The sequence below is a fragment of the Aplysia californica genome, unplaced genomic scaffold, assembly GCF_000002075.1.
Source record: "Aplysia californica isolate F4 #8 unplaced genomic scaffold, AplCal3.0 scaffold00314, whole genome shotgun sequence".
Classification (NCBI taxonomy): domain Eukaryota; kingdom Metazoa; phylum Mollusca; class Gastropoda; order Aplysiida; family Aplysiidae; genus Aplysia; species Aplysia californica.
In genome coordinates, this window is record NW_004797584.1 from 23,976 (window position 1) to 36,715 (window position 12,740).

Here is a 12,740-nt window from a genome sequence, read left to right on the forward strand (position 1 = left end):
AGAGGCTAGAACAATAAATATAATATACATATAATTAATTAAATAATCAAAATTAATACCAACACATAGATCTAACTTTGTTATTCGTAATATATTATTATTCTCTTTTTGTTTCATCTTAGGATTGACATATCCTTGTACCTACTCACTCATACTCTCCTAGTCAATGATTGTCTAATACAAATAACATGAATAACAATGCACCCGAAAAAGGGACACGACACAACAAATGAAAAGAACAAACAAACACAACAAATCTGATGTGTGGGTGGATGTTTGTTGATGCTCGAAAAAAATAAATTTTATTGCTTATTTCTCTACTTTTGAGGGAAAACTTCTTGTGCATATTTGAAAGTGAATGGAGACAAAATCCGGACACAAAGCTTACCGTTTTGTTGGAATCCTTGAGGGAGTGAGGGCATGCCGAATGGACCTTGTTGGGATGGGCCGAATGGACCTTGTTGAGGTGCGGGCATGCCAAATGGACCTTGTTGGGATGGGCCGAATGGACCTTGTTGAGGTGCGGGCATGCCGAATGGACCTTGGGGAAATGGGCCTCGAGGAGGTGGTGGGAATGAAAACGGGGGGAGGGTACCATTGGGTGGAGGTGCAGGGAATTGTGGGAAAGTGCCGTTGGGTGGGAGTTGAGGAAATTGGGGGAACGTGCCGTTGGGTGGGGGTTGAGGAAATTGGGGGACAGTGCCGTTGGGTGGGGGTTGAGGAAATTGGGGGAACGTGCCGTTAGGTGGGAGCTGAGGGAATTGGGGGAACGGACCGTTTCCTAGAGTAGGGTTCTGAGGTGCCTGGCGTTTGACCAAAGCTGATGTGGCTACAGCCACGCAAAGTGCAGTAAGGAAAATCACGGAGTTCTGAAATCAGAGAGAAAAAGTCGATGAAGTTAACATTTAACTGCTCCATGAATACCTTACAATTGGTTGAACCAGATAGGAAACTTTGATCAACTGTGTTTGAAGGTCAAATTACTACTGGAAGGATTGAGGAACTGAATGGAAAAAAAACATGGGGAAATTGTATAGAAGTTCCGCCCCTTGCAACAATGCAATATTGTTCATGTTTAAGGGACTAGACATCCCAATTTAAAGCCCGTGCCAAAATTGAACAGCGGTAAATAGGAGCGTGTCTAGGAGCCTAAACAATAGACTGCTGACCGTTTATGTTCATTATCATTATCAGCATAAACAAGTGACAGGTCTGAAACAGACATCAACGAATATATTGGTCATTTTTGTTAATTTCTTTTTTTTTTGGGGAGGGTGAGTGTTTTTCGGTGCTTTCAACTGCATAAGGTTATATGAGCACGCGGGACACATTAAACGTTTTCAGTTGGTAGGAAATTTTGAATTTTGCCCTGCTTGCGGCCGAAGCCTACTCTTATCGATTTTAGACCACCAAGGGATCCTTAACGTGGGCAACTTGCACACCGGCCCTCCGAGATTTTTCTCCCTTTTCCGAGAAGGCTTTCCTACCAGAAGATCAGGGGTGTGGCCGAAAGACAGCAGTAAGAAGGAGCCAAGAAGTAGCAGTAGAAAGGCTGCAGGAATAGTGAGGAGCCCAGAGGACGGGCAGAGGAAGTGGGGGGGGGGGGGGGGGCAGTAAAAGGAGACCAAAGAAGACAGAACTTTCCCAGAGAGCAGGAAAGGAGGTGAAAGAAGAAAATTTTTAGACAAGAAAATTATTCGGTCGCTACCCGGATTCGAACCCAGGACTTTTGAATGAGAGGCCCACACCTAAACCTCTAGGCCACGAGAGCACCTTGTATATTGGTCTGTCCACTGTCCGCTGGGACGTTGTACCTCCCTCAGCATGGGTTTACCCTGACACGGTTGTGAAAGCCAACCTCCTAAATCATCTAAATTGTGTCTATTTCGACACTTGCATATATTTAACATACCAACCCAATAACAGACCGTGGAAGAGACTATGTATTATTGAACGTTTTATGGCAATCGCAACATAATTAGGCTATACGTGCTGAAGATTAGAGGTGCTACATCGAGAGTAAAAAAGACAAGAAGAGAGTAATGAAGGCACTGTGCTAATCACCATTGTTTCTGAAGGACCCAGGAGTGTCGGTGTTTTGAGTAGGGTGTCCTCTGTGATTATATAGTCGTGGGAGACGCTAGAGACCTCTGACGTCATTGTCTCTGGGTAAACAACCAACAGGGACAGGTTGTGACGGACTCAAAGTCACGTGAGCACAAAGATGATGATGTCAATGATTCCACAGAATAAGGACAAAACTGGTGGTGCAGACTACATAATTATACTAAGGTAGGCCTACGATATTGGAGTCACACTGCTTTCAATACCAGCATCTGTGGTGTAGCGGATAGGTGCTTCCCCAGTTCAGGCAGAAAACGGGAGTTTGATTCCTGTGTTGGGAACTTAAAACAAATGAAGTGTATGTTTTCTGAATCTCCGACTGTCTGCTGGAAGGTTGTATCCTTCTTGCTTAGTCCAGGTTAAATAACACGTTATAAATGGATTTTTCTCAAGATACAGTCCAGGACCAAATAACAAAAACAGTGAAATTTCATGAAAAGAAAGATAGCAAAATTAGTTTTCCGGCAAGTTCATACGATTTATTATACAGTGACGTCCCAAAAAGACTTGAAAATGTATTTACGGAATCATCGTGTTAAAGGCTTGTACTGCCCGTTTCTGCAGCATGCCACTTTAAAGTAAAATGAAATGTGTATCATCTGACATACTAATTTGTTTCTTTATGATTAAATTCGCCGTTGATTTGATCACTCAAAATTTAAGTTTCTTTGACTTCACACAGTTTTGCCAAGTCTATTTTTTAAAGTTAAATTTGAGTGACCCTATCTCGTACGACTCTAAGCGTAGATGAAATAATAATGTCCCAAATGATGCAGAATTCATTTAGCTTTAAATTGGTATGCCGCGTGAAAGAGTAGTCTTCGTTTTTTTTTAACGATTACTGAGGGAATGCATTTTCAAGTTTATTTTGGGTGCCCTTGTTTTAATTGAATTTGCCCCCAACGTTCCGTCTGTCTTTGTTTCCACTTCTGAATGTTATATTGATGACTTGTTCGGGGACATACACATGAACTAATTTATTGTAGTTTTTTGTTGGGTTTTTTTTATCATAAGAATATAACATTTTACCCTTTTTGTCTGTCGTGATCCGTGCATTGTTGGACATTGTTCTTGAACTCTGTCCTAACTATTGGTGTTTTATTTGTTTTGTTTTTGTGTGTGTGTGTTTTCTTCTGGTAAATAGTTCCACTTCTACGGCCGATCCCAACTTCAGAAGACAAATTAATAAACAGAATCAGAGGTTAAAATTATCCCCCATCAGCAACTGAACAAATACACGAGAGGAAATAATGGTATTTTTATGACCTGCACGTGTGCATGCACATCAGCCAATCTACTAGAATTATTATTATTATGCTTATCATTATTTAATACATTTAATGATTTTGTCTATTGTGACCTGCATATTATTATATTTTTAACATTATTCTTGAACTCTGTCCTAGCTATTGGTTTTCATTATTTTGTATGTTGGTCGACGTTTAACTTTCTCTATTGTTCTAGATTATTTATTTTTTATATATCCCTCGTTGCAACAATCAACATTGTACTGTGTCCATAGGAGTGCAAATTTACGAACACCTTTGTACTAACTACAATCAATTTAAGAATAGTTCCGACCTGAAAGCTGTTATCTGTCTTAATTTTTATTACTCAAACCACTTTAATAACTTGTTGTGTCGTCATGAAACTCTCAGTTTTTATTATAATCTATTTATGTTTGTGAATGCCTAATAATTGTCACTTCCAAGACATTACCAGATTCTACTATCTTGGTGTGCTATTTTACAATCACTTTTATACATTCTGAACTTTTAGCAACCTGGATGTGAACTGATATGCCGGAATCAGACCTAATGTTTTTTCATCCAAAAGAACTAACTACCTAGATACGTAAGTTGTTACATTCTCAGGTTTAGCAGTGATCTATTCATTTTTCCGTTTGCCAAGGTGTAAGAACCAACACAAATTTGCTTTTACAATCTACATATGTGCATCTGACTAAATTTTTATCATCCTCATTATTTTTATAAATTGTTATATCCGTCGTAACACTCTCACTTTTGGTATTTTCCTTTCACTTTTTTATGTTTACATAGTTTTCAGAAAGATGCTTCTTTTTCAGAACTCGAATATGTAATTATACGTTCACATTAATTAGACTGATCAAACTCAATCCAAGCTTATTTTAACCTGAAAAACTGGAATCAACTTCATTTTTTTGTCACCCTAAATACTTAAATACCTTGACATATCGGTCGTTACACTCTCAGTTTTAATTATAATACATTCATTTTTTTTCAGTTTGTCTATTTTTACAAGCATTATAATTATTTTTATAACCTACGTAAGCATCTCTACTAGATCTTTTACACTGACTTAACTCTGTCCAAGTCTAGTTGTGTCCTGAGAGGCAGGAATCAGCCATACTAAATACCCTAGATAGATAAGTCGACCGATGCCCTCTCGAACTCAATTATGATCAATTCATTTTTGCGGTTGCCTACTTGTAATAGCCAAAACGTAAAATTACATTTAGAATTTATATTAACTTATGAAACTAAAGAGATTGCAACAAAGATACGACGTCAGATATCAAACTCAAAGTTCACAAACTATATTTAATTTAATTCATATTTGTGAAATATTTTTTTTCAAAAATCACTTCCAACTAAATTCTTTTACTCTAGGAACATTTATATTTGTTCAAAAGTGTAGAAATATGAAAATTAAAATTGATATTAAAATTAACGTATACAACTGAAGAGCCCACAAGTATGATAAAGGCCAGTCTTGTTGGAGGATACCATACACAATGTCAACATACGTGAAAAATGTGTTTTAAAAAGTGCAAAAAGCAGAGAAATGTATCGCTCTTTAATACATTCAAGAGACCACACGCTTCGTGGGTGGCATTATCGTCCCATTGCTCCGACTGAATTTCTTCAAGACAGAGCTGTGTCTCTCCTTTTCAAGTGAAGACTGTGCTAATAAGTCGAGATTGGAAATTCCACCCTGTTTCAGACAGCCGTGAAATATTCCGGTGACAAACACGTCTGAGAATGCCGATGCGTTTTGTAGAGTGGGCAAAATATTTCGAAAAGCCTGCAGTATTAGCAAAAAAATATCCTGCAGTCTGATATATGCCCTGAACAAGGGTGCCCTAAAAGAAGATTCAGCTGGTGCACATAGCAATGAACAAAGACTGCATAAGGGAAAAACATTGGCGCATCTGAGTCTGCACACCAAACTCTCCCGCTAATTACAGCTGCCCCATTGTAGGTTTGGGAGATCAGCTTCTCATCGACGCTGAATGGTTCTAAAGCTTCGTTTAGGGTTGAAACGAGCCCTTGTGAAGCTCTATCTTTGGCTTCATAAAGACTTTAGAAACCGCTCTACCTGTTTTCCGTCCTTAATATACCTCAGAATCATCACAAAGTGTGACAAATGACAAGCATTAGTTGCTTCGTCAGCCGGAACAGAGAAAAAGTTGGCAAAGCGTATGTCTTTATCCAGTTCTTAGTGGTATATTATATTTTTAAAATTGGTCCAGCAGTTTGTTTTGTATTATTTTGGAAAAATATTTAGCAACAGTAGCGTTCTGCAGATGATCAAACAGTATCCGGTCAGTGTTACCGTCTCTGGGTAGTAAATCAAGAAAGATACCTCTTTTCCCCGACAAATTGCCTTTTTCATGACCGCGAAGGGCGAGTTCGTAAGTTCCACAGAACAAAATGCACTCGACAACCTTGCGCAATACGTGCTTGTTCTTTCTCACCCGTTCGTTATAGTGAGATGTTGCAATGCGAAGACCAACGTCTAGCTGCGCTGCTAGAATAGCTATTAATCCGAAAGTGCGATACTAAACGGCATTTTTGATGTGCGCTCATTTATTGATGACTGTTGTCTTTAATATTTTGCTTCTCGTGGACAAGATCAGTAAAACTGAACTAAATACCTGTACGTGCCTTTCGGTTGGTCAGGACTTTATAATTCTTTCACTATCCTTGACACTTTGGTTTAGAGAATTGAGTTCGTTTGCACGCAAAAAAATAACTTCATTAATCCTGCATTGGAATTACACATTCAAGTAATAAAACTTTCACCACTACACCATTCCAAGTAGACTTTTTAACACAGCGACCTAAATACGTCATGCTGACTCCACTCAAGTTCAGGGTTACAGAGGTGGGGCTAGAGATATAAATGGCAAGACAATGGACCAATCGCACGTCACTGTGAGCACTCCCGTGGATTGCTCCGAAGCTATCATAATTCGGGTATTGAATTGTGTAATGTATCGTGAACTTGTCTGAGATCATGTTATTTTTAGACTATCTCCATGGGCTTTGTTCGCGTGTGCACATTGAGATTGTGCCGCTTTATATATATTTATGGACTACAAAACTCTAAAGTTCATCTTTGTTTGTGTCAGCTCATAGAGCATTTTTTGAATTAGATTACAAACACTGAACGTGTTATTTAATACTTGAGTGAAGCACGAGGTCTTGCTATGGTATAGTAGATGTTGTAGAGTGCTAGAGATGCACTAATGACGGATTAGGCTCTGGCGAGGAACTTGAATAGAAAATTGATTGGCCTGTGGTTATTCCTCGTTCTTTTATTATCTCTTTGTGGGCGTTGTGCGTATTAAAATTTTGGGCGGCACTGCAAGACTGTGCTCAATGGGCGAGCGCCCTTGAGGCCAGGTTTCAAACTAAAGTACTTTTAATTTATTTTATATTTTTGAAAAAAACATTTTTTATTATACACTTCCTTCTCTATTCTTTTACTCACTTTGAATAACATTCACATATATTTTCAAAAGTGTAAAAATATGAAAATGAAAATGAAAATTAGAATTAAAATTAAGATATGAAACTAACAAGAATGATACTTTCATGCGATCGTTAAAACGCGCAGCGCAATCTTGAGATTGCACCGATCGGTAAATTACTCGGAATATATTTACAAGGGTTTACATATTGACTAAACTCTATTCAGGACAAGTTTTGCTATGAGAAACTTGAATGAGCCTTTTCTTTTTAAATCATCGGAAATACACTTTTAGCTGGCTATGTTTGTCGTTAAACTCTTAGTTTTTGTTATAGTCATTTCTTTTTTGTGTTTGCATATAATTGAACAAAAGAACAAAACACGTCTCTTTTTTCACAGCATATAATATGTGCATTTTTGCAAGCACATTATTATTTGTACAAAGTTAACTCCATCCAAGGTAGGATGTGTCCTGATTGGCTGGAATTATCATTATTTTCTAAAGTGTCAATGCCAAATTACCCAGATATTCCATCCGTTACACTTTGTGATATAGTTATGATCTATTTAATATTCTTTTTACCTTGTGGAAACAATGAAAACATACCTCTGTTTTTACAATCAATGTTTGCATCTTTACAAGCCTTTATGTACTCTTATAATGCCTAAACTCTATCCAAATTTGGTTGTTTTCTGATAACATGGAACAAGGCTTATCTTTTATTATTCTAAATACCTTAGTACTTTCAGATGTAGGTCGTTACACTCTCAGTTTTCGTTATAATCTATTAATTTTGGTGTATTTTTGTGTATTTTTTAACAATCAAAACAGATTCAGATATATGTTTTCATAACTTACGAGTGCATCTTTACAAGTATAGTATTTGTACTGAAAAAAAAGCAACCCTTTTCAAGCTCAAATGGTATTCTGTGTAGCTGGAATCAGCCTTTTGAAAAAAATCTTAAAACCTTAAATACCTTGTCGGTTGTTACACTCTCACTTTGGATTATACATTTTTCTTTTTTTTTCTTATTTTATTTTGTTGGTTCAGTAACAATCAAAGTGCTTGTATTGTATTACCCCCCCCCCCCCCGGGGGGAAGTGCCACTGACTGTAGTGTCTTTAGGCCATTCCCAAAGGGGGAACATTTGTCATTTAAGCACAGTAGAATTGTAAATGGGCTGATTCATTATGTCACGCTCATAACGGTGCCTGATCTGCAGCAGGGAACTGCTGCTTTTTCATATCTAATCCTTACTATTGTCATTTTCCTCTACATCTTTTGTACGTTTGTCACTCTCTTGTGACCTGCTATTTCCGTGGTGCCTTGATAGTCGAAGCAGACCTTGTGCTGTTGAAGCTACAAAGGTGAGCAAAGTAAGTTTGATTCCCTGTAAGGACTTCTCTGTTGACACCCACCGCTTGGCGCTCATATTACCTTATGCAGTTGCGAGCGCCGTAAAACCCTCTACTAAATAAAAAAAAGTGCTTGTATAATCTACGTTCGCATCTTTATAAACTCCTTTGAACTGGGTTAACTTTATCCAACCCTATTTGTGTCCAGAAAATCTGCATTTCGCCTTATTTGTTTAATGATCCCAAAATATAATAATACTTTAGTACCTTCATATTATGTTAGTCGTTAAATTCTTAGACTTTCGAAAGTAACTTATTCATTATGGTGTATTCCTAGTTTTGGCAACTTAATCATAACTGTTTTTACAACCTTCTTGTCCATCTTAACAAATACATTTGCACGGACTAAACTAAATGAAAGCCTAGTTGTGTCCTGAGCCGAACTTTTTGTCATCCTGATTACAGTCGTACTTCAATTTTTCGGTCGATGCACTCTACATATTAACAACACTCAATCTATTTTGTTGCATGCCTTGTTATTTAACCACCAAAACTACATAATAATTTTCAACTTACGTGTATCCTCTGTACAAAGTATTTGTACTGACAAAATTCGAATCCGGGTAGCGAACGAAAAATTTTCTTCTCTAAAATTTTCTCCTATCACCTCCTTTCCTGCTCTCTAGCAATGTTCTGTTGTTTGCTTTCATTTCCACTTTTTATCCCCACCCCCCTCTCCTCCTTTGCCCCCTCCTCTGGGCTCCTGACTCTCTCTGCAGCCTTTCTACTGCTACTCCTTGGCTCCTCCTTACTGCTGTCTTTCTACCACACCCCTGATCTTCTGGTAGGAAAGATCTACACCTACACTTCTCAGACAAGGGCAAAAAAATCTCGGAGGGCCCGTGTGCAAGTTGCGCACGTTAAAGATACCTTGGTGGTCTAAAATCCATAAGAGTAGGCTTCAGCCGCCACCCGGGCAAAATTCAAAATTTCCTACCAACTGAAAATATTAGGTGTGTCCCGCGCGCTCATATGACCTTATGCAGTTGCGAGTGCCGTAAAACACTTACCAAAAAAATGTTGTGAAACTCAAAATTATGCACGTCAAATCTCTCAAAAAGAGGTGCTGAGCAGAAAGAACTTTGTAATTTTAGGGTAGCAAACTGTCTCTCTGTCTTACTGTCGTTTCATATTTGCGAAGGGCGGAATCCCACGACGTATGGCACAGCTACAGCAGCAGCAACAACAATAACAGCAACAAGTACAGAAACATCAACAACAACAACAATAACAACAAAAACAACAACAACAACTGTTATGTGTTAAATTATATTGGTTCACGTTCTCTGTACGTTATGTGGTGTACCCCATATTATTTCATGTTATGTCGTACCTGTATCATTCATTGTCCCTGTTTATCCGTGTTCACAGATGAAATAATCATCTACCGTTTATGATAAATGGACTACACAGAGAAGTCTTCTTCAGCAACAACAGCATCTACAACAACAGCGGAAAAAAAACCCAAAGTCCAACAATGGAAACGAAAACAACTACAACCATAACAATAAAGACGGTTTTAAAAAACAATAAAATTAACAACAAAAGCGGTGACAGCGATAAAATTACAATGACACTACCATCAGCAACAGAAACAATAATAAAAACAATAACAACAATGATAATAACAATAGCAAAAAGGCTGATAACAAAATCAGAGACAATGATAACAACAACAACACCAAAAACATCAACAATAAGAACAACCCAACAACAACAATATCAGCAATTTTTGTAGTTAGTTATTTGGCTTTCAATGCAGGGGCAATAACTTCGAAGTTATGTTAAAAAGCAAAAATTAGTTATTGCAAAGTAGTTTCCCCTAGTTCTGTTCCTTTAACTGGGATTTCATCTTGTCTGAGTAAACGTGTTTGAGTTTAACGCCTCTATCAATACTATTATGATACTATTAAAGAGGTGGGGTTCCCAATGTAATGTCCGTCTCCGATTAGACAGATGCAAATGAGTTGAGAGTTCAAGAGCGCCCAGTCTGGGATACGAACCAAGGCCGTCTGCTCCGTCGTTTAGCATGGTATCAACTGAGCTGACAGAGAGCTTTATTTTTTATTGAGGGGAATAATCGTACACAAATGCACAGAGGAACCCTCTCTAACGTCACCTCTCAAATTCAACCACCAGTAACCAGTACAGCAGCTCTGAACCAAGGACTCGGACCAGAGTTCAAAGTTGAACTTAAAAATAGTAGGTCTATTTACGTCAGTTGCTAAAAATAGAAACTGAACCGCACCTTGAAGATAATAATATAAGCTAACAGAACTGTTTGTCTTACGCTTTTACTACAAGGTCAATATATTTCCCAATCCAGTTTTTCAAGTTTCTGGAAGCTAATGTCCATGCTATATAAGCTTCCAGACATTTGGTGTTGAGTGCATTAGCAAGGAACTTCTCTAACGTATGTGGCAAGTCATATCTGCAAAGCCCAGCTGGTGAACTGAAACATTCGTCGATCTTATTGATTATTGGTGCGTATCTGAATGTATCGGGGTCTGGTCGATTTGCCCATTATGTCGTTCTTCGTGTTGTTCTTCTTTCTTTTGTTCCGTTGTTGTTGTTGTTGTTGTTGTTCTTCTTCTTCTTCTTCTTCTTCTTCTTCTTCTTCTTCTTCTTCTTCTTCTTCTTCTTCTTCTTCTTCTTCTTCTTTTTCTTCTTCTTCTTCTTCTTCTTCTTCTTCTTCTTCTTCTTCTTCTTCTTCTTCTTCTTCTTCTTCTTCTTCTTCTTCTTCTACTTCTTCTTCTTCTTCTTCTTCTTCTTCTTCTTCTCCTTCTCCTTCTTCTTCTTCTTCTTCTTCTTTTTCTTCTTCTTCTTCTTCTTCTTCTTCTTCTTCTTCTTCTTCTTCTTCTTCTTCTTCTTCTTCTTTATATACATGTGTAGACATGTACATAAATTATATATATATATTTATATTCTTCTTCTTCTTCTTCTAATTTTAATTCTTCTTCTTTTAATATATCTATCTATCTATCTATCTATCTATCTATCTATCTATCTATCTATCTATCTATATATATTATATTCATAACATACAAATAATATCCATTATGCATACATTTCACACCTGTTCCACACGTTTGTTTAACAATAGGTCAGCCGAGAAGAGAGGCACAAACAACCGACAACATGCCAACCATTCCACCACCAGGAGATCTGAGTGAGCTTAAATCTCTGGCTTCCCCACCCAAGGTTGTGATGCAAGTCTTCTCGGCTCTTTTGGCACTACTGGGCCACAAGAAAGGCGACGCAGAGGTGGGGCTCTATGTCTGTATGTATATCTGTTTGTCGATATGTCTGTCTGCATATCTGTATGTCTGTTTGTCTGCGTTTTTCTCCGCATGTCTGTCTACAAGTATAATATGTTTTCTGAAGGAAAAAAACAACTAAAAACAAAAATAGTTGATTGTGACTATTAAATGACCTAACAAAGATAGGGGCGTAAAACTTATACTCTTACTTATTCTTTTTCATCACATCTTTACATTTTCCATCAGCAGTCAACACATAAGATTTTCCACACAATTATATTATAATAATATTATACAACAATCATATTTAATTTTCTTTCCGAACTAGCGTGATGAAATCAGGCGCTCGTCAATAAGGAACACCAAGCTTCTTTTTTTTTACTCAACACTATAATTTATGTCCATTTAAGAAAGTGTGGATTTTTACTGAAAAACGTTGACTGAAGGTACCGAAAATTATTGTAAACTCTCTAAGTTTCGCCGACTCTAAAGTTATGAAAATAACCAAACTTTAGTGGCCATTTTCTCGCAAATTTAATCTCTGAACCCATGTGACCCTCAACTCCTTCAATTTGCAAATATCTCAGCTTCTATTCAAGACAGATGAGTAGTTTTTTTCATTGAAAGTAAAACAAAATAAACAGGCTTAAGATTATGCTAGAAACTTGAACGAGCTTCTGGTTCCACCACACAGTGACACACACACACACACACCAATACACACACACACACACACACACACACATATATATACATATATCATCAGCATTGCCTTTCTCACCCTGCACCAGAGTATAGGCCACGGACAAACACCCTCCACCTTTCTCTATATTGGGCTAGTCTCTTGATGTTATTCTATGTCTTCCCACTTTTCTGTACATCGATTTCTGTGATTCTTCTCCAGGTTCCACGCGGTCTTCCCTTTGATCTCTGATACCCTGTGGATTCCAATCCAAAACTTTCTTTATTATGCAGCGGCCTGACTTCCTGAGAGTTTGTCCTATCCATCGCCACCGCCTTCTTCCTACCTCATCTCTGACTGGGATCTGTCTTGTTTTCCTTAACACTTCCACATTGGAGACCCTGTCTGTCCATCTGATCCTCAGTAGCTTTCTAAGGCACCTGTTCAAGAAAACCTGGATCCTCTTTATGCAAGGCTGTGATGCGTTTCCTGTCTCACATCCATACAACAGGACCAACTT

General features: G+C 37.9%; 2 protein-coding genes across 2 annotated transcripts in view; one reads left to right on the plus strand and one right to left on the minus strand.

Annotated features, from left to right (window-relative positions):
• LOC101848125 (basic salivary proline-rich protein 1-like) overlaps nt 1-2,160 on the minus strand; it is a 4,779-nt gene extending 2,619 nt beyond the window's left edge. Inside the window, exons 1-2 of the mRNA XM_035970722.1 lie at nt 2,065-2,160; nt 389-869 (exon numbers count right to left, since the gene is read on the minus strand). Of these exons, the coding sequence (XP_035826615.1) occupies nt 389-869; nt 2,065-2,160 (577 nt within the window). The remainder of the gene's footprint in view (nt 1-388; nt 870-2,064) is intronic.
• An 8,312-nt stretch (nt 2,161-10,472) lies between these two features.
• Nucleotides 10,473-12,740, plus strand: part of LOC101862739 — a 5,119-nt gene continuing 2,851 nt past the window's right edge. Inside the window, exons 1-2 of the mRNA XM_005102111.3 lie at nt 10,473-10,761; nt 11,382-11,542. Coding sequence (XP_005102168.1) covers nt 11,417-11,542 — 126 coding nt within the window. The 5' untranslated portion in view covers nt 10,473-10,761; nt 11,382-11,416. The remainder of the gene's footprint in view (nt 10,762-11,381; nt 11,543-12,740) is intronic.